This window comes from Ylistrum balloti, unplaced genomic scaffold (genome assembly GCF_031769215.1).
Source record: "Ylistrum balloti isolate Yb309-2 unplaced genomic scaffold, AGI_CSIRO_Ybal_v1 Utg371816, whole genome shotgun sequence".
NCBI lineage: Eukaryota > Metazoa > Mollusca > Bivalvia > Pectinida > Pectinidae > Ylistrum > Ylistrum balloti.
Window position 1 is genome coordinate 76,275 of NW_026782903.1, and position 24,779 is coordinate 101,053.

The window sequence follows — 24,779 nt, forward strand, 5'->3', positions numbered from 1 at the left end:
TATCTATAATTACGTTCCTTTATATATTTTGTAATTTTATGCAATTTTCATTATCATGTTTTACTTATCCTGCAAGGATGTTCAGGAATATTGATTTAAATGTTTATCATTTATTCATATAAACCTACATCTGTACGTGTTTATAAAATCAAATATTCGTTTCCCTTTTTTAGATATATAAAGTAGACATTCCAGTCCTTCATTGCAAGAATGGAAATGAAGTGTTTGATCTTCGCATGTTTGACATTAGCTGCAATCTTTGTTCAACAAACACTTTCCTGCTCCTGTTATCCGGCACCTAACTTTCCTGATCGTTATTGCAGTTCAGGATTCGGTAAGTAAGCAGTAGCACTGCACAACCGTACCTGTATTTTCAGTGTAAACACCATAGAAAATATAAAACATTCTTTACAGTTGTACTTTTTGTAACTCACATATAACTAACAAATGTGTGACAATCCTTGTATTATTATACAGCTATAAAGCTAATCAGCAAATTGCATTAAGCAACACTAAAGTCTTTGTCATCCTTCTAGGATTCCTCAGTGATGTTATGTACCTGTATAGATATATTATCATGCCAGTCATAAGAAAGGATCATACAGACATGCACATTGTAATACTGTTTTTGTTTTATACAGTTTTTCGAGGAAAAGTTGAAAATGAAACACTCGATCGGAAAGGTTATTTAGGATTTCAAGACAAATACGTATACACAGTGAAAGTTGAGAAGGTGTACAAATCTACGGAGGTAAGTACACAATCGGAAAGAATTTGGTCAGAAATCATTATTTAAAAACGTTTACCTTAGTTCCATGTCAATGTTAAGTGACTCTTCTAACTTAGAGATGTCATCTTTAAATACTTCTATCATATTCTTATCTTTATGGTATCAATTAGCGATTATTTATTTTCTTGGTGAGATTTTTTTATACAGAATAGTGATAAATAGAAAAGGCTCAGAGGTAGTGTTTTATAACTAAAATAGCTATACATTAATATAAGAATACTTTTTTTTAGGAAAAGTCATTTTCCTCTTTCATTGAACTGTAATAGAATGATACATGAATAACAAGCTATAAAAACATGTGAAAAGCTAATTTCACTGGATTTAATGAGGTTAAATCTGCATACCATCCAAAAAATGAAAAAAATGAATTGGTCCTCAATCATTTATTTAACAGAGTTCTAAATTTTACCTTTTTACTGGGTACTTTGATAAAGAAATCTTCAGTGGTCTATTTCATGGTTAAATCGGAGGGAGTATTTTTGCTTTAATTTTGCAATTATTACCCAAATAGCGGGTTTCCCTCTAAATCAAGAAAAAGCTGAAATATTTTGTTTCGGTCCTACAACTGTAGGAAAATGGCCCACCGAGTTACTACGCACGACATCAAGGTGTGTAATTTGTAATGATAAACTGTAAAATTTATCTGACCTCTACCGATGATTTCCAGTGTTATACTCTACAGAATTACTTTAGCAACTAAAAAAACGTGGAAATTGTTGACGCTATTAACTGAATGACGCAAATGTCGCTTTAAGGTTCAACTAATAGTAAGCAAGGTACAAAAGATAACAAAAACCTCCAAAATCGAAGATATTATACATTAGAATTTATTTCTATCAAATCATGACATACTTTCGGTCAAACATGAGTTTCATTTCTCCTCAATATGTATAAGTTAGAGAACGTTGTAAAATGCCCACTACTAATAATTTAATATGAGATAAACATTGAAAAGAAAAAAGGGCAAATATCTTTATTCAACCAAATAAGAATTAAATCAATTTAATGAAATTGCAGCTGGCAAAAGAGAAAGTCGATGGAAATAGTATGGTGCAGCTTGAAACCCCAAAATTTGGGTCTCTGTGTGGACGACCTCTCATGCCTGGCGCAGAGTACCTTATTTCAGGTAATTGTTCCATTGCCGATATAGTTTAGTTCATAGTTTGAATAGCAGCAATTACACAAATAAGATATAGACTTTTGAAACTGATAATAATATTCCATAAGAATTTGTCAATTTAATCAATATCTTTGTGCATTTTATTCGGCAACACCAACTAATTTCAGCAGTAAAACGATATACAAAAATGTATTGTAATATACATTTACTGAACGTGGCAAAGACAAAAAATGATGTTAATTTAATAGAAATTCGAAATATCACAATTTGCATTTCAAATAGTTCTTGACAAATTAATATAAAGAGCAGTATCAATATTTCAGATTGTCAGGCATTTAGATCTAACTAGGTCTTTGTGTAGTTCTCATACCAAATGCACATGTCTTATCATATATTTAGTGGAACTAAATTTTCGTGGTTAAACAAAATTATCTTATGGACACTTGTTTTCGTGCAAAAATTTAGTTCTACAAATCTACTTGTACTTAAAGAAAATTTTTAAAAAATGAAGAAAAAAGGATATGTAGTGTGCAACCAAATTTTAAATTCGTATTACAAAAGCGATGAGTAATGTTGTGAGGTTGTGATATTTAGCGTTTGATCTATCTGTATTTCAGTCACCCCATACATGATCGCTCGTAATTCTGACGTCATGGGTATCAATATGTGTGAATGGATCGAGGAATATAGCCGGATATCTCCTGCAGACCTACAAGCACTTGACGATGAGTTTGAATGCATACTCGACTAAATCAGCATAAACATCAGTATGTTTTAAAGTTGATTTCCTTTTGCATGTTAACTGTTAAATCCAAAATTGTTAAAGCATTGTTTTGAGAAAAACATATTTTTCAAAAAGTCTTGAATTCGGCCTTGTAACGTCCTTAAACTACAACGAAAATCAAAGCATGGCAATCATGTCTTGTTATACAGTACTAACTGTTAAATCAGGCTTTGTAATGAATGCATTTTCCTTGCAAGTATTCGTCGAGAGGTTTGTTAAGCACTTTTTCAGAGCGGAATTATCCTGTATACATCTCTCTAACCAATTTGATATATATCACATGTTTTGATATTTGTCCAATCTAATTTTAATTGTTATTCATACTATCACAACACAGATGAATATCAGTTATGTTTTGCACTGGTTCAAAGGGAGACAACCTTAATTTCAAACCATCATTTTCACACGCCTCAAGTTTTACCAGTCACTGATCAATTATGTGAAGATATCAAGTCTGTAGGTTAACTAAATGAGAATTAATTCCTTCCTTTCTATGGGCTGTTTAATTAAGATTTTTTACTTGAAACCATGAAATGTTTAACCTTCCACTTTCTGTTTCAGATTACATTTTGAATGAAAGGAGGCCATTACAGTTCAACAAAGCAGACGGATTATAAAAAAACCTTTCTTGTCATCGTGTAAAAGATAGTGACATTTTGCGTAGAATATCTGATTCAAAGATCTTGAAAAAATATCTATCAAAGGTTCCTTTTCTAAATAAACAATTTTTTGTTAGTGTGTCTTTTGTATAGTTGTTTGAAAAGAAATTCCATACAAATATCAAGCAAATTTGTAGTTTTTATTAAGAAAGTCAAGACAAAGAATTTCAAATGGTGGTTTTCATTACACGTTAATTTTTTTAATTTTGATTCATAAATACTGAATTACAATTACAAAACCTTATAAAATATCCACCTTTAAATAAAGGATCGTGTAAATTAAGTTGTACTATATTTTATGGGATATATGAAAATATCAGACAAGTCTCATATATATCGTATAAAATGGAAACGATGTTTGATATAGTTTATCCCATATTCATAAATTAATGAAAACGCTCTTGAAAGATACCATTTTATTCCATGAAGCCAACTTGGTTCTAGATGAAAACCAGCGCTATCTTAATATTATAGACTACGTTTAACAAAAACATAAAAAACTTTATGACTTTGCAAACCTTTTAGGCAGAAAATTGCCAGAACCCCGAACTCCATTACGGAATATCTATCTCTTTGAGTACTTTGTTAAGACGACATAATATACACGAATTATTTTTTTCAGAACGATCATGATCTAATTGATACTCAGTAGAGCTTATAAATTTTGTAACTCCATTAGACAATACACATAGTTTTTATATCATGTTTAGTTGGTTGGTAAAGACATCAAACCCGCCGGGAGCAATATACATTCAAATAACTCGTCCGTCCATCTGCCTTCCAAGTGACACCGACATATTGAGCCAATGATATCGTGATTGGGGTATAAATTAGTGAAAACTTAGGATTCACCAATGCTAAATATTTCTAAATTACATGCATTTAATTAAACTACTATCAGTATGAACGAATTATGAAATGCGTCACTAGCAGTGCCACTAGATGAAATACTCACAATTACATCCAAAACCTCCAGAAATGCTTTCAATCTGTTCAGCCGTTAGATTATCGTAACGGAACCCCAATATCCAGTAACACAGACCAGGGTCGAGAGTTCGAATCTGACCTCTTTAAGGCTATTCGTGGAAAGTTAGGGATAGAAAAAAACATAACTACTCCCTACAGATCCCAGTCTAATGGACTACTGGAGAGATTAGATAAAAACAGTATTACAAATGTAATCAGTTTTTGTAAATGAAAATTAAAATGACTGCGATGATCATCTACCTTATGTAATGATGGCGAACCGAGCCACAAGGCAAAGCAGCAGAGTGCAGCTAATACTTAGTTATGTTAGGCTGTGAAGTGCCTTGTCCATTAGACATTGTAATGGGTTTACCCTCAGGCTCAGAACAAAGGTGCCAAATACAGTATGTGCCATGAGTACCGGAGGCCTTGAAAAGTGTACCTGAGTTTGTACATAGGAAATTAGAGGGAGTCGCTAGCAAGTAGAAATATATTATGACCATTCTATACACAGTAGTCATTATTGCTCATACTTTGATAGAAAAAAACGCCTCAGGCCTGGGCTGATGTAAATTCAGATTCTGGGAATGAGAGTGAATGTAATGAGTCTGGTGGTGGTAGAGGTACTGAGTTATTTCGTAGTCTAGGGGAAACAACTCCTCGACAAACCAGAGATGGTAGAAATGTAAAACTTCTGGTCAGATACTCCCCATAATATCTAAAATCTAAATGATAATGTCAATGATTGAGTGTACACTGCAGTCAAAACAACAAAGTTACGGGACAAGCGGATTGTAATGTAAAAGATGATTAGAGAGAGAGAGAGAGAGAGAGAGAGAGAGAGAGAGAGAGAGAGAGAGAGAGAGAGAGAGAGAGAGAGAGAGAGAGAGAGAGAGAGAGAGAGAGAGAGGGGGGGGGGGAGAAACCTGTCTTTCTGTGAAGAATTTCATTGAGAATTTTCTCGAAAAAAGGTAAGGATTTAACATTATGTTGTTTTTGATGTCTTCACTTCATTTTATAGTTGTGATGCAAATGAAATTGCTGCCGTCCCCTTTCTCCTTCCCTCAAATAAAAATTGAACTACCTGTTGATGATTAAACTAGAATAGTAACTAAATGCTTACTGCATCACAAGGACCTGCTCTGTAACTATAACAACATGAAATTAATATTTCAAATCAATTCTATATCACGAAAACGTACACACAAAAAATATTGATTAGCTCAGAGCCCTGTATGTCTCAGGTTACATATTCGGAGAGCAATATGTAAATATTGACTGTGTTGATACATTATGGCTGTTACTACATGACACCTATATTTGTTACAACCACTGGCATTTATGTAAATCAGTAACATCTGTTGGTAAACATACAGCTTCAAAAACAACAATTAATATACATTTAATTAAACCACAGGGACTTGGCATGAACGTCCAATCCATGGCCCATTCATATGTATAACGGTGCCAGGAGTTGTAACATCCGTAAACTAAACATTTGTTTTTAGATAATTTAATACTTATTTGTTTTACATACATTCTAAGAACCGTGTATTTAAATAAAACATATATTTCATTTAAGAGAAATATATCATGAGTGATTGTTGAACAAAACTGACCAAGTATTTACAAAGTTATGACATCGTAACGAACCTGTTTAAACGAATATTTTACACATGTATCCAGCTAATCACTTTATCAATGGGGGGAAATGCAACAAACAATGATTCTTATGACATCGCGTGTAAATACGCCGGAAGCTAGCTTCAGGAGATTGAGATATTAGCAGTTAAGGTCAGGGTATTATTTAGTTAAGAGATCATTTGAATGGAGTCCGCATTGTCGAGAGAGCTTCTTTAAATCATTTTGTCAAAGATGAGATTGCAATTCGTTAGAGAAGCATCGTAGATAATCTAAATATTCAAAGCTAGCATGGAACAAGAATATTGAGAAAAAAGTAATAAAAATGCTAACAAATGGAAGTTAGACAGAGGGAAAAATATTTTCCATTAATGGGTAATGCATTATAAAAAGAAACAAATTTTTGATGATTTGAATTATAAAAATGAAGAATCTTTAACCAAAATGTGAGTGCGAACATTTTTTAGTCTCTTGCATATATAGATAATTTGAAATGAAAACTAGGATCGTTTCAAACCACATGTTACATACTTTATTAGCACACATTTTATAATTGATAACCACTTGTCACCAATAGTTTATCTACGCAATAAATTAATTTTACAGTAGAGGATAAAACTTCAAATAAAAAAACACTCATTTTTATATTCCTACCAGATTCAGACGGCAGATAGGAACAGAACGAGACAAAGGTATCTCTTGAAGTGTAGCAGTCTTATAAATACATGTAACAACTAGATATAGCTATCTAGAATAAGTCACCACTTATATTCAGTACATTTTCTGAATGAAAATATTTCTTTGTTTATTTTCATGTGCTCAGTATTGAATTTTATTCAATTTGTATAGATACTGTCATTGAAAAAATATCCATTTAGATGTATATGTTAATGTGGGAAATTAATATTTTTGAGGTGAAATTAAGTATTACTGATGTTATCCCGGAACAAAATCGTACCTTTAATACATTAACACTCAAGATTATTATTGTCATCATTTAGGATCCACGCTTTGTTAAAATTCACATAGCTTCAGAAGAAATGACTGAGATTGAGAAAGCTTAATTCTTCCTATTTATACCCAATCAGAGGAAAGCATAGATGCAATGGAACCGCTGAGGGTTATGACGTGGACCACACTGGTAGTGTTGGTGCTACTTGTGGATGGTATAACCAGCTGTTACTGCCCACCGATGCCTTTTCAGGATCAATTCTGCAACTCCCCCTTAGGTAAAGCTCCCATTTAAACGCAAGAAAGGTAAAAATATGTAATTTTAAAATCGATCTGCGTACGTATAACTACAAAATGGTTTCTATATAAGCGTGTGGCTATTATTAAGCATCCATTCAGGACAATTGGATACATTACAAATGTTCTGTTGATAGTTAATGTATTACCTTCATGAAAATATGCAAATTATCAAGCATGACTGAACAAATTGACTCGCTTTTAGGAAAAAAATTGTTATGATGTAATTGACGTAAATTAAAGTAAATTAAAGTAAAGTATTTTGAAGAAGTTTGTCGTAACCTGCATGCAATGTTTAAGTTCGTTTGATTTAGAATAATCAGTCAAGTATTTATGTTCTCTTGAAATCAGACAATATTGAAAATTATTAGATCTGTTTGATAATGCGGGCTTAGTGCACCTCCCCGTGTGCTTTTTCGAACTTGTGTATTCCTCAGTCATCTCCTAGCCATTCATATCCGTTTTACAACATCAGTTACTGATTTATAACTATTTTGTAATAGTTTATTGTTCCACCATATTAAATTGTGTGATTTCTTTAGCAATAAAGGGGTTCGTAGAATCAGGGGAGCCGGTATGGTATGGATTCAGAAGAGAGTATACTCGTTACGTGGTCAAAATTGACCACGTGTTCAAGGTAAGAAAGACATAGAAGTTTATCGTTTAAGAAGTGATTGCAGTTAAGTTAAATCAAGCTTCTAATACAAAAAGTGGAATAACAGCTGTTCTAAAGAGAACACAATAAAACATAGGTTAAACATCAGTACATTTATACTATTTTTTATATATGTAATGTAAGTATTTATCCGTATATACATTATTATTATATTATTCGTTTCTTTGGTTCAAACATATTTTACTGATTAAAAAATTCAAAGCGATTGGACACTAGTTCTGACAGCTTACTTGGCACTCTCCAGAAAACACAAGACATAACTAAAGATATAACGTGATGGCAAAGAGGTTCAACATATATATAAACTACTAAATAACATGAAAAGTAAGAAGAGAAAGAAAGAGTGGCGAGGGAGGTGACAGAAGGGGACAGGAAGATGGGTGGGTGGGTGTTCTGGTTACAGTAGCTGTCCACTAGTTAGTATCAAACTTCGAACTTGATTTTATAAATGACTGTACAGCAAGTACTATGTTACTATGTTACTATGCTACAACATCTCCCCATATGAGAATATCCAGTTCGGGGACTGAATAGATACCAATGTTTGACAAAGCACTAAGATTCATTTCTGTGACATTGTAGAAGCCAGCAAGCGAGATGTTTGGAGAAAAGATTGTCATTTCAGTGCCGTATCAGCCGTCTATGTGTGGGGCGACATTATCGGAAGGTCAAAGTTATCTGCTGACGGGTTTGTCTAACATATTATATATATTATACAATTATAAATCATTTATTCTATGCTATTCGTAATTTGAGGTATTAAACTATTTGTATCTTCTACGCCTTATAAGGTAAACGAAATGTACATGTGTACATATTTATTAGAGAATGCTCGATACCCCTGTTTCTGTTACGTTTGGTTGTCGCATGTGTGTTAAATGATATGATCACACAATCTGTCGGAACATTTATCTTGTTTGATTTTTCAAAATGTTCGCTATTGGAGGATTGGAGAGGTATAAAAAGAAGTGAAAAAAAGAGAACAATTAGAAGTTTGGTATCTGTCGCAGCAACGCGGAGTTGTCGCATTCCGAAAAGATGCAGAAGCTTAGAGATGCATACTTGTCCGGAACGTTTGATCTCTCCTTTAAATCATGTGCAACTTCATGATGTTTTCCAATTTTCTTGTCTTTTAATTTAATAGTGAAACGACCGCTATCTTCCAAGAAAGGTGTCTAAAGAATATTTGAGATTGGTCGGTATAAATATGTCAAGGGTCTATGTGAATTGGCCTCAGGTACTGGTACTTCTGATGATTGCATTAAAAAAACACGAACAAAATAATTGCATATATTTAAGCTTGTGTTTTTTCGCCGAAATGTTAGGAAACAAATTAGGAACAGTAGCAAAAACCAGCGACAGTTGTTTTCCCTAGTGAAATGATACACAATGCTTCTTTCAGTTCGATTATAAAGCTATCTTTTAAACATTTCGCTGTTGGAATAGAACACATTAAGATCACGGTACTAGTATCTTTGTTGGCAAGGATTATATATATAGATGTACAATATAGGAAAAAAGCCTTTTGCGGAATTCAGGTATAAATTGAAGTTATAATGAGTTATTCTATCTGAATTTTAATTTGTTGCTGGTCCAGTTGGCACAATAGGTTCATTTCATTCGCGGTCTTAAATACTTTCATCGAGGAATTTGGTTTAATCACGCTGCCATCAATAGATATTGGAGGTGGAATATCCGCGAAATTTATGTTATATATAACAGAAAGAACAAAATACTTTTTAAAAATATATTATTGACATGATTGGTGAGAAATCAATAAATGAAATATACAAACCATGGAATATATTGATATGATGAAAATATTTATAATATTTGTATATTTGAAAGATTGATTGGTTTTCCTTGAAGCTACGTGTTGTTTGTCATTCTGTTATTTTTGTAATGCTCTTTTGATATCATATAGGAGAGGATTTGAAAAGAAGTGAACCTAAAACCTATTTTGTAATTAAATGATTGATACACCAATACGCGAAGATGACAGTTTGAATTATATAGATATCAGCAGTGATCAGTTCATATAGGTTTTGATTCATTATGCTATAAATATATGGACATATGGTACTATGAATTATTTATCTGTCATTCGGCGAGATATACAAGTATTTATTACGTAAAAGCATCCGGTAAATATCGGTATGGTGTCACCCTGTCGCTATAAGTTAGCCGACGGCAACGTGCAACAGGGCTACATGACATTCATATATAATTGGTTTCTCTAATTGACTTTGTTTCTGCATACTACTATGATGACAATAAACATTATGTACCTCTAGCTTATATCTCCTGGAATGCCCCATTTTACATGAAAATATGTACATTTTGTTTCAGAATTGTAAAATGTTATGATTTAGAATTTAGAAATAAAATTCCTTGATGTGCTTGTAGATAATAATTGATAAGTCGCGTTTCATATTTATGATTACCCCAAAAGTTGTTATACTCAACAATCTTCTTATTCTCGTTTTCTTATGGCATGTTTTGTGTACTTGTGTGACCCTCAGAATGATTTAGTATATGAAAATGCAAAAACTTTACCCATTATCATGGTATCACAGTGAAACCAGCTTTCTATCGCATATACTTTCAAACTAGATACCACATTTACAGATAAATACCTTAATCAATATATATCATGACATCACAAATATTACAACTAGTTTCACTGGATATGTCAATATTATCATCTAAATCAATTATTATAAATGTCACACGTGAGGAGCACCATTGAATGCAAATTTGAAAAACAAATCATTTGGAATCAATACATATTTACTTTGCAGGATCTTATTTCCCATCAAACTTTGAAAAGTACCAAACAAACGCTTGCGACCTGATTGATCGTTATGAAAATCTATCAGCTGAAGAGATTGAAGGCATTTCTGGAGGTTTTGGATGTAATTGTGAGTATTTCACTCTACTAACACTGTTAATGACGAATTGCATTATTCTTTCATTCTGATGGTAGGTTACTTAAACACATATAATTTATTCAATTTTCCAGTTCATGTTTATTAAATAATAGAACAATGACCGCACTCATTTGTTGGTTTGTTTTTTGTTTTGTATTATTATTGTTGTTGTTGTTGTTGTAATCATAAAACAATTACACTTCGTTTTTTAAAACCATTTTCCATTGACGTTTACCCGATTTCATTTACAGGAATGTAAACGAAAGAAACGTAACGGCAATACGGGACTACTTTTTTCAGTGCCTCTCCAATTCTGTGACGATGACAGGCGGTGTATTACCTTGCCTTTTGAAATTAAAAGTCAATGTTTGATCACGTAATTGTCATTGTTATTTCACTAAAAATATATTGATATATTCGATTGACCAAAAGCAGGAATTAGATTATTTAGCATTGGTGAATCCTAAGTCTTTACCAATTAACACTCCAATCACCAGATCATAATCGCTCTGAAATTTTAATTCTTGTATATTATGACTACTTAACAAAGTACTCAAAGAGATAGATATTCGGTAAAGGAGTTCAGGGTTCTGGCAATTTTCTCCCTAAAAGCAACTTAATAAAGTTTTTTTTTATGTTTTTGTTAAACGTAGTCAGTAGTATTACGATAGCGCTGGTTTTCATCTAGAACCAAGTTGGCTTCATGGATGGCAATAAAATGGTATATTTCAAGAGCTTTTTCATAAATCAATTAATATGAGATAAAAAATATCCAACATCGTTTCCATTTTATATGATGTATATGAAACTTGTCTCATATTTCCATAATAATTGATTAATACTATCTTTTATTCAAAGTTGTATCTTTTATAAGGTGTGATATTTGTTATTCAGTATTTATAATTCAAAATTCAAAATATATTCGTATAAAGAAAAACACCATTCGAAATTCTTTGTCATGACTTTCTCAATAAAAACTAAAAGTTCGCTTTAGATTTTCGAACAAACGATACAAAAGACATAAAAACAAAAAATAATTGTTTATTTAGAAATGGAAGTTTTGATAGATAATTTTTCAAGATCTATGAATCAGATATCATACACTGAATGTCACTATTTGACAAGATGACAAGAAAGGTTATATATATTCCGTCTGCTCTGTTGAACTGTAATGACCTCCTTTCATTCAAAATGTAATCTGAAACAAAAAGTGAAAAGTTAAATATTCCATGGTTTCAAGTAAAAATCTTAATTAAACAGTCAATAGAAAGGAAGGAATTAATTCTCATTTAATTAACTTACATATTTGATATCTTCACATGATTGATCAGTGACAAGTGAAACATAAGGTGGATGAAAATTACAGTTTGAAATTAAGGTTGTCATCCTTCGAACAAGTGCAAAAAGTAACTGATATTCCTCTGTGCTGTGATAGTTTGAATAACAATTAGAAATATTAGATTTCATATTCATCACCATGCATGATTTAACGATCAATACTGTAGACCAAGACATGTTCGCCATGCTTTGATTTTCGTTGTACTTTAATGACCTTACGAAAGGCGAATTCAAGACTATTTGAAAAAATATATTTTTCTCAGAACAATGCTTTAACAATTTTGGATTTAACAGTTAACATGCAAAAGGAAATCAACTTTAAAACATACTGATGTTTATGCTGATTTAGTCGAGTATGCATTCAAACTCATCGTCAAGTGCTTGTAGGTCTGCAGGAGATATCCGGCTATATTCCTCGATCCATTCACACATATTGATACCCATGACGTCAGAATTACGAGCAATCATGTATGGGGTGACTGAAATACGATAGATCAAACGCTAAATATCACAACCTCACAACATTACTCATCGCTTTTGTGATACGAATTTAAAATTTGGTCGCACACTACATATCTTTTTTTCTTCATTTAAAAAAAAAATTTCTTTACGTACAAGTAGATTTGTAGAACTACATTTTATGATATGACACTAATGTATTCGATGTGATAACTACACAAATACCTAGTTAGATCTAAATGCCTTTCAAACTGATATAATGATACTGCTATCTATATTACTTTGTCAAGAACTATTTGAAATACAAATTGTGATATTTCGATCTTCTATTAAATTTATATAATTTATTGGGTTTGTCATGTTCAGTAAATATATCTTACAATACATTTTGTATATCGGTCTGCTGCTGAAATTAGTTGGTGTTGCTGAATAAAATGCACAAATATATTGATTAAATCAACTGACAAATTCTTATGGAACATTCTTATCGGTTTCAAAAGTGTATATATTATTTGTGTTAATGTTGCTATTCAAACTATGAACTAAACTATATCGGCGATGAAACAATTACCTGAAATAAGGTACTCTGCGCCAGGCTTGAGAGGTCGTCCACACAGAGAGCCGAATTTTGGGGTTTCAAGATGCACCATGCCCTTTCCATTCACTTTATCTTTTGCCAGCTGCAAATTTCAGTAAATTAAAATATGAATTTCTTTAATTAGTTGAATAAAGGTATTTTTCCTTTTTTCTTTTCAATGTTGATCTCATATAATATTATTACAAGTGGGCTTTGAGGAGAAGTGAAACTCATGTTTGAACGAAAGTATGTCATGATTGGATATAAGATAAATTCTAATGTATAATAACTTAAAATTTAGGAGGTACTTTTTATCATTTATACTTTGCTAACTATAGTTGAACCTTAAAGCGTTATTTGCGTGATTCAGTTAATAGCGTCAACAATTTTAACGTTTTGCGTTGCTAAGGTAATTCTATAGAATATAATTCTGGAAATCTTGGGTAGAGGTCAGATAAATTTTACATAGTTTATCGTTACAAATTACAGACTTTAAATTCGTGAGTTGTGACTCGGTGAACCATTTTCTTTCATTTGTAGGACCCGAAACAAATATTTCATCTTGTTTCTTTATCTTCGGGGAAAACCGCTATTTGGGCGATAATTGCAAAATTAAAGCAAAAATACTCCTCTGATTTAACCATGAACGGATCATTGAAGATTTCTTTATCAAAGTACCAAATAAAAAGGTAAAACTCAGAACTCTGTTAAATAAATGATTTAGGACCTATTCCATTTTTTTTTCATTTCTTGGTTGGTATGCAGATTTAATCTCATTGAATCCAGTGAAAATGAGTTTTTCACATGTTTTATAGCTTGTTATTCATGTATCATTTTATTACAGTTCATTGAAAGAGGAAAATGACTTTTCATAAAAGAGCATTCTGATAGTAATGCATAGTTATTGTAGTTATAATGCACCACCCCTGAGCCTATTCCGTTTAAACATTTAAACATTCTCGCAAAGAAACTAAATAATCGCTATAAAACACTACCTCTAAGCCTTTTCTGTTTATCACTATTCTGTATAAAAAAATCTCACCAAGAAAATAAATAATCGCTAATTGATACCATAAAGATAAGAATATGATAGAAGTATTTAAAGATGACATCTCTAAGTTAGAAGAGTCACTTAACATTGACATGGAACTAAGGTAAACGTTTTTAAATAATGATTTCTGACCAAATTCTTTCCGATTGTGTACTTACCTCCGTAGATTTGTACACCTTCTCAACTTTCACTGTGTATACGTATTTGTCTTGAAATCCTAAATAACCTTTCCGATCGAGTGTTTCATTTTCAACTTTTCCTCGAAAAACTGTATAAAACAAAAACAGTATTACAATGTGCATGTCTGTATGATCCTTTCTTATGCCTGGCATGGTAATATATCTATACAGGTACATAGCATCACTGAGGAATCCTAGAAGGATGACAAAGACTTTAGTGTTGCATAATGCAATTGCTGATTAGCTTTTTTTTAAACTAAATTTTACCTTTTTTATAAAATCGTTGTATAATAATACAAGGATTGTCACACATTTATTAGTTATATGTGAGTTACAAAAAGTACAACTGTAAAGAATGTTTTATATTTTCTATGATGTTTACACTGAAAATATAGGTACGGTTGTGCAGTGCTACTGCTTACTTACCGAATCCTGAACTGCAATAACGATCAGGAAAGTTAGGTGCCGGATAACAGGAGCAGGAAAGTGTTTGTTGAACAAAGATTGCAGCTAATGTCAAACATGCGAAGATCAAACACTTCATTTCCATTCTTGCAATGAAGGACTGGAATGTCTACTTTATATATCTTGAAAAGGGAAACGAATATTTGATTTTGTAAACACGTACAGATGTAGGTTTATATGAATAAATGATAAACATTTAAATCAATATTCCTGAACATCCTTGCAGGATAAGTAAAACATGATAATGAAAATTGCATAAAATTACAAAATATATAAAGGAACGTAATTATAGATAACTGTAGAAATATATCGCAGGCTATGTTCCAGAAACAAAGCAAGCAAATATAACGAACACGCATATTACCGCAAAAATGTGTTACCTCTAATCCTTTGGTCCAAATATGCAGTGCATTTCCGGACAACTGTACCTTATATGTGCATTATATACTGCTAACTGGAGATGATCATGTGTGGCTCTCTGCCCCCGAATATGGCTTCAGGGGCTATGTAATAATGTTGATATATATGAAATTGGTTAGGAGACAGATGTTGGTGAGGACAATTAACACAGCTTCAGGAATTACGTTGATAATGTAAATGAAACCAAGCTGACCTTTGTTGGTAATGGTCAATAGGTATGCAATTGCTACATGACGCACATATGGTCTAACGTGTTTATCCCACTACTACATATTGTATCGTGTCAAATTCCATCTAATGGATGTACATATAGATCAGTTACAGTATCTATTCATATTCATCATCATTCCAACATATTTTGGAAATGACAAGAATATAGTTCATACAAGAATATGCTAGTAAAATTTATTAATCGACATAATAAAGAAAACAATTATTAGAAATCACATGAATCTGCGTTTTTGAAAAATCAACCCTTCATTTTCTTGAAGAAAATTGATTGAGATATGCAGACACTAAGGAAGTTTGCGGTTGCCAATATGATTGTGTTTGGAAAGTATTCTTTTAGGCATGAAGTTACCTTATTTCAAATAATATAAATGATATGCATGGACATATTGTTACATGAATATCTCGTGGAAAACTCCTTTTTAACACGCTGTCGATCTTATAAACTACTTTAAAAGCAAAGATAGGTAAATCTGGTTTGCGATTAATAAATAACGGGAGAGATATTTGAAGAAGTCGTTCCTGCCTCCTTTGATCCAAGGAATTTAAAATAAAAAATAAAAATGGTCTGTTAAAGCAGCAGAGTGGTGAAACATTAGAATTGTCTCCAGTCGTTCAAACAGGCCACGCAGAAACTCATGGGCTTTTTAATAATAGAAATAGAATCCATCCTATTTATACATGTCTTAGCAACAATGGAGTTATACAGATCTTCTATCGCTTCAACTAATTCTTTTAATCGGAATGGTCTTATACATCGAAGGATAAATCAAATTATAAGTAGAGCTTTATCACGGAAAAACATTTCAAGGCATTAGACGGACTCCAAAATTACTCTTACCTAAACCAAGTATATGCTGACCCTTTCACTGCTGGAGACATGTTTCAAACAGCTGGAGGTAAGATAAGGCATCTTTAGGCCATGCAGCTGTCTTCTTAAACTAGTATAATCAAACGATCACCGGTTCCACTCGTATAAGAGAGGTGTAGGACACCCCCACGTCAGAACAGTGACGCTCTCGGTGTAACGATACCCATACGCGGGAGGAGTCGCGGAGACGAAAAACCTGTAAATTAACCAACCAACCAACATGTCAAGGAAAAACATTATCAGATGAAACCCCCGGCAATAGCGAGCTTATTTTTTCTGCATCAACATGCCAACATTCTAAAAATGTTCATGTAACAGACTTGAATTTAGTAGTAACTTCATACACGTAGACGTAGAAGGTAAACATAATATATATCTTCTTTTGCTGGTTTGTGATGATTTGTAATAATTAACAACAACTGTATTTATACTCGTGACATTTGCTACATTTTTATAATCCTATCCTTACCTAATCATCGGTCGCCATTACCGCTTAACTTGAGTAAAATTTTGATAAGTTATTCATGGGAAAACGTGTGCTTGATGTTATACCTCTTCTTATTATCTGTGTTTGTCTAATGATAGTACCCAAGGAACACCAAACGGTCACGTCGTAATGTTGTCATACTGAACTGTCATAATCTAAACACAGTAACACGACACTCCACCCGATCGTATTACAATGACGCCAGGCTTTAGCGCTCAGCGTCATACAGAAAAGTGTTATACTTGTAAAAACATATACATAGTTTGATTTATCTTAATCAGGAAACAACACTTGTACCCCACGAGTGACAGTTGCTCGAAAGAAAACACAAAAATATGCAATGTCCAATAAGGCACTTGAGTGTGTATAATCTAATTTGTGTCGCGCAACAAGTGGGACACAAGACAATATCTTACTCTCTAAAATGTTTTTCCGACATTCTCCTCATATAAAAAATCGTTTGGTGAAATACAGCTATATCATTATCTCAATAACGGGTATAATGGATTTCTTTTTAACAAAGACGAGGAAGGACATTTGTTTTTTAATCGAGCTCCACAAAGCAGGTAAAGCAATCATCAATGATGAGAAAATTACCGACTCTTGATTATAAAATGTCACAACAAACATAACCATCAGACAGAAATTCGGTACTGGATTGTTAAAGAAAAAGGAGGAAGCTGAAAAAGGGAGAAGGGGTGAAAAACACAAATTCGCTTTTATTCGTCGTTATTTACTTGACAATTACTGACATTAAGTAAGTGATTATAGAAGCACATCAAAATACAAGTTGCTGTATATTCAATCATTCAATTACAGTGATCTATGTAACCATGACAAAAACGTATATCAATATATATATCGATTTGTCAATATTTTTTGTATTTCTATGAAATAGCAGTCATGTTATTTGTCGCGTAAACTATGCATGTGATCAGGAAACTCGGTTAAAGAATAAGATTAATCATTCATAGGCTAATGTCTAATAAACAATGTTATCGTCACAAATTAGCATGGCCAGACGTTTTCTGGTCGATACATCGAAGCATACATTTACACATTGGTATTCGATATTGACAGTAACCTCCATTACAAAATAATGCTTACATTACTAAATAAATTTAATTACATTGCAATAATTTTGAGTGCTTTTTGATATAGTACATTTCCTTATTAGCAGATCATGTGTTAGAAACACAAACCAGCGAACAAAGACTTTCAATACAAATTTATATTTAGATACCATATAGTCACTATGATGAATTAAACTTCGTCATACAGCTGTTTCGTCCTGCTAAGACTTTTCAAGTATACCTGTGCGTCAGCGATTGCAGCTGTGACCGGCTGTCATTGCAACGTTGAAGAGGATGCTGTCCTTTTAAATAATCGCGCTCCCTCAGCACAACGTACATTTACATGTATTTAGATAAAGATCTACATATGAGAATTGAAAGAAACTACTGTCAATGACAGTTTCGTTTTTCACAGTAAGAAATGGAAAATTGTAATATTGATATATGAACATATCAACACCTGCTTCAACTAGCCAAATGTATGACCCTAAATCGAAATTAAAAATGAAATAGGATTAACTGTTTGTCTGTCTTGGATTCGTCAGAGATGCCCAAGGTCCAAATTGAAACATGCGAGGCAATGGAGAACAATCAAAATTAATGCAGAATCTGGATAGAGAGGTGTGCAGGCAACCTTAAATACGAAGTTAGAATTAGATACAGTAGAGCTTAACTGCAGATATAACTGCATCATACATCTGTTTCGCCCTTCGAGATGCTAAATGTCTAATGTTTTAAATCTAAACGGCGGTGAGAAAATCCAAAAGTGATCAAAATGAATGTCGTTCTAGATGGGGAGGTGCAGTAATCCCATATTTCAATAAATTTTTATTTTTATCAATCTGATAATTTTATAAGAACGTCAACTTGCACATTTGTATATACTGAACCGTTCCATAATTCGAATGAACTGATACACAGGTTACTCAAGCCTCAGGGATTAAAATCCGTCAGCTCTGTCTACCATTTTCAATCTTGAATATTGTTAATAAAAACACACATAAGTTGTAAATGTATTTTCTTTGTTCTTTATTAGGTACAAGAGCATTTTCCGTCTTATAATGAATATGTAGGTAGGAGGATATGTAAGGTTTGGTTTCCAATGTAATTGTGTTTGTTCCTTCCTGAAATGTTCTTGTCGCTACAAATTAAGTAAAAAAGACCTTGTATTACGTGACCACTTCCAAACACAACATCTAACAATAAAGGCGATATGATCAAGGCCTGGCAGTAAACAGTGTACTATAGGTATAAAGTATTGTCAACTTATCTCAGTTCAAATACCTTCATTGTTTAACGTATTACCAGTATGAAACATTTGAATAAATATGTCTATCGATTCATGTTATCATTCACGACGATATTGAATACCTCTAACGAGTCATATGGGCTATTACACGGCTTTTACAGACAGATTACGGCAAACCGCACGTGCAGATTTCCCTAGAAATAATAAATACAAATAAAAAATTACAAGAGGAATGTTAGCAAATTTCCTCAACTCAACTACATATATAATGGTATACAACAGAGATAAACGACAAATACTATTACAATAAGTTATTTAATCTGCGAAAAAAAAATAGTTCATATTAATCTGCCGGTTTTGAGTGCAACCACAATGGCGGAAGCTGTCATGCTAAAACTACGTTTTGTCGTCTTCAGAAAAACACGAAGTGATATCTCAGCAGAAGTTCAGTTGCAGTGGTTAATGTGATGGGGCTAACTTAGGAAAAACGGTTTTCAGAGTGCCACATTTTGGAATCAAGGATGCACAGAATCTGACCCAAATCCACAAGAATGAATTTTTGTTCTTTTTTTTTATAGTTAGAATTCTTTTTCAAGACAAAGTCTTTAAATTCCTAATAACATATCAAAAGAACACATACGTTAGCTCCCAACAAAATCCCAGGGGTTGTACTATGCGGTATAAAGAGTTTCAGGTTGAGGTTAAAAGAATCTTTCCACAACTTGAGAGTAGGTTGAGATTTCTAATCGAGGAGATTCATTGCTCTCTAACACGAGGCTTGACCGAGCATCCGAGGGTAGATATTTCCCTGTCCTACCTCCAAACTACTGTACGGATTGATACTTATTTACCCCATATCTCCATTATAATAGAAATAGAAAAAACCGAGACAAACATATGCTGATCAATGTAATAGGAGTGGGTTGGTGTGACTTGTATAGTGTTAAATATGGTCTCTGTCACTCAGCTGAAAGAGCATGCTTCTCTGGCTCAGTTGGTAGAGCCGTTCGATTATTATGCCAGAGAACTGGGTTCGATTCCTGGTCCGGGCACTCGACGGAAATGTGTATTTTTCCTGTTCTTTCACATTGGCGCCCAATGAAATTTCACGAGTTGCGGTATTTGGAGTCTCAGGTTGAGATTTAAGCAATCTGAAGAAAAAACACAGGAGTGGCGCAATAGGAGCGGGTTGGTGTGGCTTGTATAAAGAGTTGAATACAACTTTAACTCAGTTGGTAGAGCTGGTCGATTATCACGAAACCAGGGTCGGAACACTCGACAGAAATTGTGCAAACAGCAATTTTTTTTTGTTTTCACTGATATGTAATCAACACTATACGCTGTACAAAGACAATCGCAATGATAAATTATTGGCAACGAATTTTAAATTGATTTGAATAATCATAGATGATCATCTACTATCATACATTAATATGAAACCTATCTTAAATTGTCACTATCAATCAGGCTTGTCTCTAATTAACAACTACCAGTTTAGCATGTCTTGTGCATGCAGGCTGTCTTACTTCTTGCCGAGAGATTGACAGCTCACAGCTCAGGTGAACTCTGTTTTCTCTTTCCCTGTTTTAGATTGATTTGATGGCAATTGTTGCTTTCATTGTTCTTTACAATTTTTTTTAGAAAATGAGAAGGATTACTTAAATTTCAATGTCCTCTGTCAGTTGAGACTTCTGCCAATCATGCTGTTGTGGTAAAATATAATGCCCAACGTGAAAAGGCTCCAGTTGCAGATTCTATATTAAAAACAGAAGAGCATTTATATTGCTGAGGATGGATTGTGCTATATGCAACCCTACAAGTAGAACGTTTTTTGAGTTGTGTGGTTTAACATTCTTGGTTTGCTTGTTGCAGTACACTAACATAAATTTTCCAGTGTAGGGTAAGAAAAATTGACAACTTGTCACACTACCAGAACTATAATAAGAACAAATTTTAAAAAAATAGCAATTTCAGCAAGATTTACATTTAAAAGTAAAACACATTACATTTTCACTTCTGATTTATAGTTTGTCAGTTTTTGTGATTTTTGACAAATATCGGTATTTCTTTTGGTGTTTGAATTGAAACCATTACTGAAAAAATCCTCATATATCACGTTGGAAATTTATAATTTCAATGCTTTTATGAGGAGTTATATTCCTGGTACTACTTGTATTTGTTTTATTGGTCAGTAATAATTCTACACATGTAGGAATAAGTATTATTAGGAACGTTATTAACTATGTATTTACTGGAGTTTAATTTTTTAAATCGTTGCCACTGCTGCTGTTACAAATTTGACAAACAATATTGATAAATGATCTTATGCACAATCTGGAGTCTGGAAAAATATTTTAAACCATTAGGTACAGGACTGGTGGAATGAAAAAATTCCTCGTCCCGATTGGAAATTTACTTGTCCAAATTCAGCTATGAAATGGCGACTTAATCAGCGAGGATGAGACATGTGACTTTTTTTATTTTCATTTGAAGTTTTAGTGTCAAAAACTATGTAGTGATGGCTGCTTTGTGTCAGACATTGTGCGCGGTCTAGGAGCTGTTGAGAACGAGAGCACCTGACATCAGTATGACCGCGGGAAAATGACTAAGGTATACCGAATGCTATATTTGACGTCATGTGAGTTCCGATGTAATCAAAAGTTAGAGTGCAGACTGGGATATTTTACCATGAATACCTTTCTTTGTTTTAAATTTTCTTTACATTTTTTTTTAAAATTTAAGTTGTAACATTGATATCATTCGAGTACTCGTCCGACGGACGACTGACAAAGATAAATCTGGTTGTCCGAGACAACTTTCACTCGTCCATGACGACCGGACGAGTGCTTTTCTGGACCCCTGACTCTTATATAGTCTACTGAAAAGATTGAACACACATTCTGAATTAATATCAATCTATCTTGTATTCACTTTATCCAAGATATAGCGAAAGAAAACAAGATAATTTCGTGTTTATAACAGGCAGCTTCTGGTAAGGATGAATATTACATTAATACATAAATGTATAATACAAAGTTTTTGTAAAATATCCTGTTTTTAAACTTACTTTTTATTCTGTGTTTGTCAAGTGTCAAAGTGTAAAATTTTGATGCCAATATCACACTTTTCACTGAACAAAACATGTATAATTTGATCAATATCTTGTGTCAACTTGTAGAGGCTATTTACACTGCCTGACTTTGAAGTGTTTTTTGTGTCATAGGCATAGGTTAAAATGTACTGTGGTGCGGTCTAGACAATTTTTCTTTTTCCTTTGGCTGTCAGTATATGTCGTGAGATATTGAAGTGCTATACAAATATAATACACTTACTCTTCATTTTTGTCATCTGAGCTATCGACTTGTCTAGTTCTTGATCTAGAATCAAATATAAGACACATGTTATTTGCTATGTCAAAGCAGAGTAGACTAAACTAATGTCCTTCAATTCCTAGGTTAAACAAAGTTATTGTCCTTTATTTTCTTGTCCAAGCCATCAATTATTCTTTTTTTTTCACCTGTACACATTTTATTGACATTGACATCAAGTTCAGTTTTTCTACTTAACAAATCCTGACAAAACATTATTTACAAGTAAATTTTTTTTGACACGATCACATTTACTGCAGTGTCCAAAATGTTTCCTACAAAAGCAACTGCAGTAAACTGCGAGTACAATTGCACAAAATGATCTGTCAACAACCTGGATTTATTTGGATACCCAACACGATAATCATACATTGCAGTGTTCAAAACTATACACAAAGTCACGCCATCTGGTGAACACATGACCAAACAATAGTATTTCAACTTATGTTGTACGTTATTTAGTTTCGATCACTGTTTACATTTCAATTTGCCTAACAACTTGGAAAAAAATTTTTTTTTTTCTCTCTTTTTAATCTTTTAATTGCACACATATAAATCATCATTCTATTGACCCTATGTTGCCCCGGAGGTTTCTGTTAATTCTGTCAGAAATGTCCGGCACTTGCCCACCAACACTCGCACAGCTTCTGTCACTAAGATGTCAGGTGAAAGTACTCCTGTTTTTTTCCGAATGCAGTTCGATATATTCTGTTGGGTCTTTTTTTGTTGTTTTGTTTTTGTTTTTGTTTTTAGTTTTTGTTTTATATTCATGCAATAACATACATTCATTCTGTATTGGTTGTAATAATATGTAAATGTTTTAGTGTCTGATGTTAATTTACCTAATTAGGTATAACTAGAGGTGGTTTGAGCGGTTGTGCCAATCTCCACCAACAAAAACTTCCTCCGGTTATATCTATTGACGATACAATCCAACTATAATCCATAATGTATATTCATACAACAACATCCATTCTGTATTTTTACACCTTCACACACTATTAATGTTCTTCATCAAATATTAGGCCACAATTACAATTTCTGTTGTGCTTTGACGTGCAAGCACTAGCAATGAAAAAAATGCCCTGTGGTCACCGTTGGCATACTGCTTCCTAAATGACATATTAGATACTGCAAAGGTCACGATGACTATCACTCTGTTTCTCTCTGCACCCATGGAACATTATACGGGAAAACTGAAGGTTCCATGTAAGACTCTATATGGATAAAATGAGAAGACTAGTTTGATCCATCGATGTACATCAAATGAATATCAACGATTGATCAGTCTGTTTCTCCTGAAACCCACTCTAGACCAATCCACTTATTTCGCTTATGCCTTTAATGTTTACCAGGATATGTTATCGTAACCCCAAGAGTATCGAGATTGACTTAATGAGACAATAGTCGATTTTGTACAACATGAAGGGTTTGATTATGAAGTGAAGAAGACTATTCCAACTAGGGTTATGCAGAATTAGAGTGACACTGTTTTATTTGTGTTTGTCCTTTCGAAACTGAAAAGTTAGAATGATGTTTTTAAAAAAGATGCCGTATTAATTAGTCACAAATTTGGTTTGGTGATACTTATTGGACACCAATTGATATTTGCATTATTTTGAAACACATTGCAAGAAATTCAGATTTTTAAATTGATTTGTAAGTTGATTTTGTGTCTGTGATTCATTACTTAGTCTTCACTCAATCGTCAGATCGTCTTTTCGTGGATACTCTTGTTATTGTTATTTCTTGAGAAGTACTGCATAGGTATTCTTAAACTTGACAAAAAATGTATAAAATATTGCATGGTATGGATAAAGAGGTGAACAAAACACCTTTATTACAATTTTGTTTTTGTTTCAGTGGCAGATCTCGTGGATTTATCTCCCTTGCAATGGCCATAATGTTTAAAACCTGGTCGCCCCTGAGTGTTCACTCACTGGATCGGTATAATTCTCCACCAACCCATTCATATAAATTTTAACCAATGACTGCTTACAATAAAGCCTGTCATATTGTAGATGTGTTTATTACCATGCTGAATGGACACCTAACAAATATATTTGTTATCTGCGTCGATTGATAGACATGAAGCTGTAAATACATGTACAGAGATAACATTGAAATATCTTTAGAATTACTTCTCTGCTATATTAAATTCTGTAATGCTTAAGGAGTTGTGAATTTTAATGACATCGAC

The 24,779-nt window shown here is 33.0% G+C and overlaps 3 protein-coding genes across 3 annotated transcripts; 2 read left to right on the plus strand and 1 right to left on the minus strand.

Annotated features, from left to right (window-relative positions):
- The first annotated feature begins 210 nt into the window (after positions 1-210).
- On the plus strand, positions 211-2,661 carry LOC132563662 (uncharacterized). The gene is made up of 4 exons (XM_060228402.1): positions 211-334; positions 642-751; positions 1,808-1,916; positions 2,528-2,661. Exons 1-4 carry the CDS (start codon positions 211-213, stop codon positions 2,659-2,661), a joined length of 477 nt encoding a protein of 158 aa, XP_060084385.1.
- A 4,404-nt stretch (positions 2,662-7,065) lies between these two features.
- On the plus strand, positions 7,066-12,484 carry LOC132563663 (metalloproteinase inhibitor 3-like). The gene is made up of 5 exons (XM_060228403.1): positions 7,066-7,189; positions 7,751-7,845; positions 8,467-8,572; positions 10,686-10,805; positions 12,447-12,484. Exons 1-5 carry the CDS (start codon positions 7,066-7,068, stop codon positions 12,482-12,484), a joined length of 483 nt encoding a protein of 160 aa, XP_060084386.1.
- Positions 12,485-12,497: 13 nt separating this feature from the next.
- Positions 12,498-14,968, minus strand: LOC132563664 (uncharacterized). Its single transcript, XM_060228404.1, has 4 exons — positions 14,845-14,968; positions 14,398-14,507; positions 13,183-13,291; positions 12,498-12,631 (listed from the first exon to the last, which is right to left on the minus strand). Exons 1-4 carry the CDS (start codon positions 14,966-14,968, stop codon positions 12,498-12,500), a joined length of 477 nt encoding a protein of 158 aa, XP_060084387.1.
- Between the last annotated feature and the right edge of the window lie 9,811 nt (positions 14,969-24,779).

What these genes read in the sequence shown, in the direction of transcription:
- LOC132563662 (XM_060228402.1), top strand. Translation starts at nt 211, where the DNA reads ATGGAAATGAAGTGTTTGATCTTCGCATGTTTGACATTAGCTGCAATC. An exon ending in TTATTGCAGTTCAGGATTCG is followed by an intron (nt 335 to 641) that starts GTAAGTAAGCAG and finishes TGTTTTATACAG; the next exon opens with TTTTTCGAGGAAAAGTTGAA. An exon ending in AGGTGTACAAATCTACGGAG is followed by an intron (nt 752 to 1,807) that starts GTAAGTACACAA and finishes ATGAAATTGCAG; the next exon opens with CTGGCAAAAGAGAAAGTCGA.
- LOC132563663 (XM_060228403.1), top strand. Translation starts at nt 7,066, where the DNA reads ATGGAACCGCTGAGGGTTATGACGTGGACCACACTGGTAGTGTTGGTG. An exon ending in TCAAAGTTATCTGCTGACGG is followed by an intron (nt 8,573 to 10,685) that starts GTTTGTCTAACA and finishes TTTACTTTGCAG; the next exon opens with GATCTTATTTCCCATCAAAC. An exon ending in TGGAGGTTTTGGATGTAATT is followed by an intron (nt 10,806 to 12,446) that starts GTGAGTATTTCA and finishes TGGATTTAACAG; the next exon opens with TTAACATGCAAAAGGAAATC.
- LOC132563664 (XM_060228404.1), bottom strand. Translation starts at nt 14,968, where the DNA reads ATGGAAATGAAGTGTTTGATCTTCGCATGTTTGACATTAGCTGCAATC. An exon ending in TTATTGCAGTTCAGGATTCG is followed by an intron (nt 14,508 to 14,844) that starts GTAAGTAAGCAG and finishes TGTTTTATACAG; the next exon opens with TTTTTCGAGGAAAAGTTGAA. An exon ending in CGCAGAGTACCTTATTTCAG is followed by an intron (nt 12,632 to 13,182) that starts GTAATTGTTTCA and finishes ATCGTATTTCAG; the next exon opens with TCACCCCATACATGATTGCT.